This window comes from Engraulis encrasicolus, chromosome 24 (assembly GCF_034702125.1).
Source record: "Engraulis encrasicolus isolate BLACKSEA-1 chromosome 24, IST_EnEncr_1.0, whole genome shotgun sequence".
Lineage (NCBI taxonomy): Eukaryota > Metazoa > Chordata > Actinopteri > Clupeiformes > Engraulidae > Engraulis > Engraulis encrasicolus.
This window is the reverse complement of record NC_085880.1, coordinates 36864130-36870583: the sequence shown is the minus strand read 5'-3', so window position 1 is coordinate 36870583 and position 6454 is coordinate 36864130. Positions and strand designations below refer to the sequence as shown.

Below are 6454 nucleotides of genomic sequence, written 5' to 3'. Positions count from 1 at the left end.
TCTAGTGAAATTAGCGAAGCGAAGAGAGGCTAAATTCAGTGTTCCATTCAGACCGTGCAATGGTCAAGGGGTCATCGTGGTAAATCCAACCGATTAAAACATTTATGTTGCTGATTTGAGTGGCCACCGCAAGAGAAGTTGGCGCATCATTTGCATGATATTAAAATTGGCTAATTATACAGTTCGCTTGCCTTCACCCCACTTTGCCTGTCTCATACGAATGAATAGCAATTTCGCATGTATGTGTCCTCGTGTAAGCAACTGGACACTCTTTAGCCAAGGAGAAGCCCAGATGCTTAAAGAATAACTCTTCATAGCAATAACAATAACAATAGCAATAGCAATATCAACACAATTTCTGTAGTATATTATCATACATAATTCAGTCAATGTGCTTGAAAGGGAAGAAAGAGAAGATAAAAGAAAAATATTATAGAAAGTAAAGGAAGTATTCTAGAGAGTAGATTTGACCAAAAGGTAAATAGATAGATGAAAATGAAGCTACTTTGTTAAAGCTGTTCATTTCTTTTTAAACCATGACGCCATTAGGGCAGTTATCATTTGAAAAGGAAGCTGGCTCCAGTATTTGTCAGCGTAATAGCTAAAATCTTTGGGTAACATGCAGGGCTATAAATTATCTTTTTTCATGACCAGCCAAAACAGATAGTGGATGCTAATCTTACTAGCCAAACGCACACTCACTAATGGGTCAAAGTGGCTAGTAAGTTGGTCTTTACTGGCCAAACTGAAATTTCACCAGCATTTGGTTATTTGGGTGGTGTTAATTTAGCGCCCTGGTGTTCCTGTGCAGTCCCACCCCCCCCAACCCCCTCGGTCTCGAACTCGACACCTCCACGCCACACTCTGCTAGTTGACCTCTGTTACGCATGACCTGGAACAATGGTAATTTTCATAGACATATGTCCTGTGTGCTTAGTAGCAGTGATTTTGTTGAATGATGATGCCCGAAAATCAACACACAAAGGTTAAACAATAATCTGCAATTATAATCACCATGCGGGACAGGCCTGTGATTATGCCCATGCTTCACACGCATGCCTATTACGTAAAGCATCCTGATTAGGAATGGATGCAGGCATGTGACTCCCAAACCAGGGGTACGTTTCTTGAAAGCATAGTTGTTGGCCAGTTAGCAACTTCAGTAGTTGCCAATGGGAAATTGCATTGCAAACAACAAAGTGGCTAATGTAGTTAGCAACTCTGGTTTCGAGAAATGCACCCCAGAGTGTTTACACTCCCTCTTCTTCTCAGAAATAAATAAAGTGCAGTGTGTGTGTGCATGGGCGTGCGTGTTGAAGGGTCCCATTCAAAGTCAAATGGGACCGCAGTGGCCAACATTGTAAAGAGCTATACAGCACATATGTATGGTCTGAGGATTAAACATCAAGAGATTATCTTAACTCGCTGGAGTATACATGATCAGCCTCACAGGGGGGGAGGGGAGAGTAGAAAGGATGGGAAAAGGCTGCAAAGATGTTCAAATTTGACATAAAATGGTGCGCATACTTTTCATCTGTCTGTTGAGAAGTATCCCGATTTTCAGTGTTTACAAAAATAACGATACCCTATCAAATTTGAGAAAGAGAAAAAAAAACTAAGCATATGGATTAATGATTATTACCACAGTAATAGTACATGTTCAATGGCCATTATAGCTACATCGTTACACTAGTAGCTGGTGTGTGGCTGGCAGCCCCTTAAAGACTGCCCCGCTGTCATCACAGACCAAACTCATACATACATCATGAATAATTAAAGAAGCAAAGGCTTCAGTGGTGTGATAAAAGTCAAACTCTCTAATGCGAAATGTGTGGGTTTTTTTTAGGATATTCATTCACACCCAATTCAGTATTGGTCTTTTTTTTTAAAAACGTGGCTTTGCCTTTGCCTCCCTTATCCTGGCTCATCAGTGAAACTGAGACAGTGGCGGTGCTGAGGAGGGACACTGAGGCAGACATTGTGAGCCTATGATCTGTTACAGCGATCTAATGCATCACAGCAAGAGTCTGTCTCTCTCCTCTGCACAAGCTGCCAGTATGCTCACAGTTTTGTGTGTGTGTCTGTCTGTGTGTGTGTGTGTGTATGTGTGTGAGTGTGTTGTGCTGTGTAGTGCATCTGTCTGATCTTTCAGCTTCATACATTCTGTTCATGTTGTGTTTTTTTTCTCTCTCTCTCTGTCCATCTCTTCTTTTTTGCCTCTGAGCAGCACTGACATTTTTAACTGATCTGTCTTTCTCTCATATAGCCCTTTTCATTTTATTATTCCGAGCACATATCTCTCTCTCGCACATACACACACTGGCAGCCCCTCCCAGAATGGAGGCGGAGAATGTTTCCTGAGCTTGTGGAAGGAGCAGGTGCAGAGCAGCCCCCCCCCCCCTCCTCCCTTTTTCTCCTCCACACACACACACTCGCACTGACAAACACGCACACACACAGCACAGACACGCGCACACACACATGCACATGCACACACACACACACACACACATGCACACGCGCAGCAGCCTGCTCCATCCTTGCTTCGCAGCGTCCATTTTCTCCTCCGTCTCCTCCTGCCAGTGTATGCTTGCTTCAGAGGGAAGCGCTCTCTCTCCCCTTCCCATCACCATAGCCACAAGAAGGCTGTTTCAATACAGCGTTGTTAAAGGAGGGGAGGAAGTTGGGGAGAGGAGAAGAGGGGAGGGGATGGGGAGCGGTTTCTGCCAAAATCTAAGGAAGGCTTAGCCGTTTGACTTGCCACTACTGTGAGGGAAGCCAAACCATGAACTGGGCTGCAGCTTTCTGCGCGAAAGAAAAGAAGCATCCATCCACCATCCCCCACTCACTCTCGCTCTATTTCTCTCTCTCTCTCTCTCTCTCTCTCTCTCTCTCTCTCTCTCTCTCTCTCTCTCTCTCTCTCTCTCTCTCTCTCTCTCTCTCTCTCTCCCCCTCCTGCCTCTCCTCCGATGGGCTGTTCTCTGCCCTACCCCTCCCTTTTTCTGTCTCTCTCTCTCTCTATCTCTCTCTCTCTTTTTCTCCCTCTGTGGCGGAATGTAGCAAGCGCGGATGCATGCGAGCTACCCACCAGAGGCTGCATTAGCAGACATTGGAAAAGGATTGCTTGACTGACCCAACTGTACCACAGGACCATACCCCCTTAGTGGACAGATGTGACTGGATTACTCTGGAGATTTATTATTTGGTGACTGCTCCTTTTTTCTGGTTTTCTTTTTTTTTAAGGGGAGGAGGAAGGCTTCATGTATGTATAGATCTTTTTTTCTCTCTCCCTCTCCTCCTCCTCCTCCCATCCATGATTGGGTTCCAGATTACATAAATGTGCGTTTGTTTTAGACGTGAAGAAGGCGCACCACCACTGGTAAGTGGCGAGGTCCAAGATGGTGATCAAATGAGACGGTATATTATCCAGGCAGAAAAAGAGGCTTTCCAGGAGGACCTGGCGAGCTGACTCAGCGTTAGGGGCAGTAGCAACGCAGAAACAAGACTGCAAATCAATTCCATCCAAATAAGACGTTGTAAAAAAAAAGAGAGAGAGCGAGAGAGACAGAGACAGAGAGAGAGAGAGAGAGCAAGAGAGAGCCTGTTGTACAGACAAGAAACTGAAATATTATGGTTTTGTCAAATTCTGGTGCTAAATCACTGCATAAATATCTGGTCCTCGTAAATAAATGGGAATGTGCAGTCGGCTTGGGTGTAGCAGCAGGGTCAAGGAAGCAGCAAAAACAGGATCCACAAGAGGATTGTTTTTCATCTCCAATCGAGGATTCCTTCGTTTTTTATTTTCTACCCATCCCCTGTACTGAGATGTTATAATTGCTGGTTTGACACACCTTTGCAGCTGGGATATTGGACAATGGATTAATCCACCATTGCGACACTGCCAAATGTCTGTTTGTGAGGGTGTGTGTGTGTGTGTGGTGCATATCTATTAATGCTGCCTGTGAGTTAAATGTCTGTCGCTGGTTTACCGATTCCATCTGTTCTGGATAGCAAGCACTGCATGCATTGGAAGAGGTTTTTTTTTCCTTCTTCTTCTTTCTTTCTCGCATTGCAAGTACCGTATTCAATCTCGACATCCATCCGTAATGCCATGTTTCAAACGAGGTTAACCCTTGCCGCGCCGCTTGCGAGATGAGCGAGAGTTCTGGAGTGGGTGGCACCGCTGGGGCCATGATCCTGGAGGAGCCCGAGGAGAGGGGACGAGCTGGGAGCCACCAGCAGGGCGCTGCCAGGGGCCCGGGTCTCCTGCGCTGTGGCCCCTGCGCCCTCTGGCCCAGACAGCAGACCTGGCTGTGCATGGTGCCCCTCTTCATCGGCTTCATCGGCCTGGGACTGAGCCTGATGCTCCTGAAGTGGATCGTGGTGGGCTCGGTGCGCGATTACGTACCCACGGACCTGGTTAACCCCAACGCCAAGGGTATGGGGCAGGACCCGATATTCCTGTCCAAACCCAGCACCTTCCCAAAGAGCTTTGACACCACCACCACCACCACGGCCGGCACGCGTGTGGTCAGCGCCACCGCCGCGCCGTCGTCCAGCACCACGGTGGTCAACGTGGGTGGGCGAGGCAGAACCCGAGTCAGCTCCACCACGAGCAGAACCACCATGCCAGGCAGGCAGGGCACGCAGAGAACGCAGAGCACGACCATGCGCCACGGGCCTCACCCCCCCTTGCTCACCACCACCACCGCTGCTGTTAGCACCAAGGCTAACCAGGGTACCTCCACCTCCAGTTCAAAGACCTCCAACCCCACCGTGCTGCACGACTCCACACAGCTGTGGACGCACGATCACAACACCAAGCTGCTGGTCGTCACACCTACGCCCACACACAACAGAGGGACGACACGTAAGTCTGCTGCTGTCTTATTCTGGCACTTCCTGTGGTACTTGTATGCATGTATGGGTGTATGGATGTATGGATGAATGAATGATCTTTGCCATGCAGGGTCACGGGATGCAATGTTGAAGGCCATCATTTCATATACAGAGATGTCCATTATCGATCTGTTGTGTGTGTGTGTGTGTGTGTGTGTGTGTGTGTGTGTGTGTGTGTGTGTGTGTGTGTGTGTGTGTGTGTGTGTGTGTGTGTGTGTATGTGTGTGTGTGTATATATTACAGCAAAGCATACTTGCTATTTTTGTGAAATATTTCAGCAATGCAGCAATTTAGTTATGCCAAAGAAAACATACTGTCCATTTTGTGTGTCCCTAATACTGTTCCATTGTCAGATTAATGTGGCAGTCCGAGACTGTGATGATGATTCCAGAATGTTGTCTTTTTTTCACAAACCGACTGTGGATGTCACTGTTATGGATGGCTTAATCTGAATTATGGGCTATTAAGAGCAGAAGAAGACACTGTCATGTACTATTCAGCGTGGAATCGATTCTTTCAATTTTAATTACAGTTTAATTACAACTACAGCATGCCAGTAGGAAGTTGATGCCCCATTAAAAGTCAATTCATCTGTGATTTAGTTGAACCATGCTTTTATCTGTAATTTCACCTCGCCCATTTTGCCATTTGTTAAATACTGAGGATGATTCCCAAAATGGGGACTTTTCACTCCCCTGATTTGTTTAATTTGATAAATGATCTCCATGTAACGGTGCAATTCCTTGCGATTCATTCAACAAGCTGTCAATACGATCACACCACCATTGATATGCAAATTTACCACTCAACACTTCCCAACGTCATCTCTACATGTCAACACATGCTGTACAGTACACTATAGGTGTCTGAAACTATATGTACCTGAAACATATGTTCTCACTGGCATGTTACAAAAATAGACCTGCTTTGGCACAGGCAAGAGGTGAGATTCGTATACCACCTGTTCCAGTAGAGTCCTTAGTGGACCACCTGAGGGCTATTATACTGGATGCATTTATAAGGATCCAGTGCACCCAATGCTCGCTGACCGCTGCCCTCAACAAACTGTTGAGATTTTGTGTGCTTCTTTGGGCTTTAAAGGGACACTGTGTGAGATTTTTAGTTGTTTATTTCCAGAATTCATGCTGCCCACTCACTAATATTACCTTTTTCATGAATACTTACCACCACCATCAAATTCTAAGTATTCACTATGACTGGGAAAATTGCACTTTTCATACATGAAAAGGGGGATCTTCTCCATGGTCCGCCATTTTGAATTTCCAAAAATGGCCATTTTTAGCTGTAAAAATGACTGTACTTGGACCACACTAGAACATATTTTTTTATTACTTAGTAAACTGTCATGTAAAGATCACATTTGGCAATAGGCAGCCCAGTTTCAAAGAGCAGCATAGTGGCAGTACCAGTACCTTTTTTGACCATTTCCTGCACAGTGTCCCTTTAATGTAATCATTTGGGCCCATTTGAAATGTAATGAAGCCAATAACGTAATATTGCTCTTCCAATATTGTAATAACCTTCTGCCAATAAC

At 45.6% G+C, this 6454-nt stretch overlaps 1 protein-coding gene across 1 annotated transcript in view; it reads left to right on the top strand.

Annotated features, from left to right (window-relative positions):
* Positions 1–3062: 3062 nt before the first annotated feature.
* LOC134441837 (pro-neuregulin-3, membrane-bound isoform) overlaps positions 3063–6454 on the top strand; it is a 77787-nt gene continuing 74395 nt past the window's right edge. Inside the window, exon 1 of the mRNA XM_063192245.1 lies at positions 3063–4870. Within this exon, the coding sequence (XP_063048315.1) occupies positions 4153–4870 (718 nt within the window). The 5' untranslated portion in view covers positions 3063–4152. The remainder of the gene's footprint in view (positions 4871–6454) is intronic.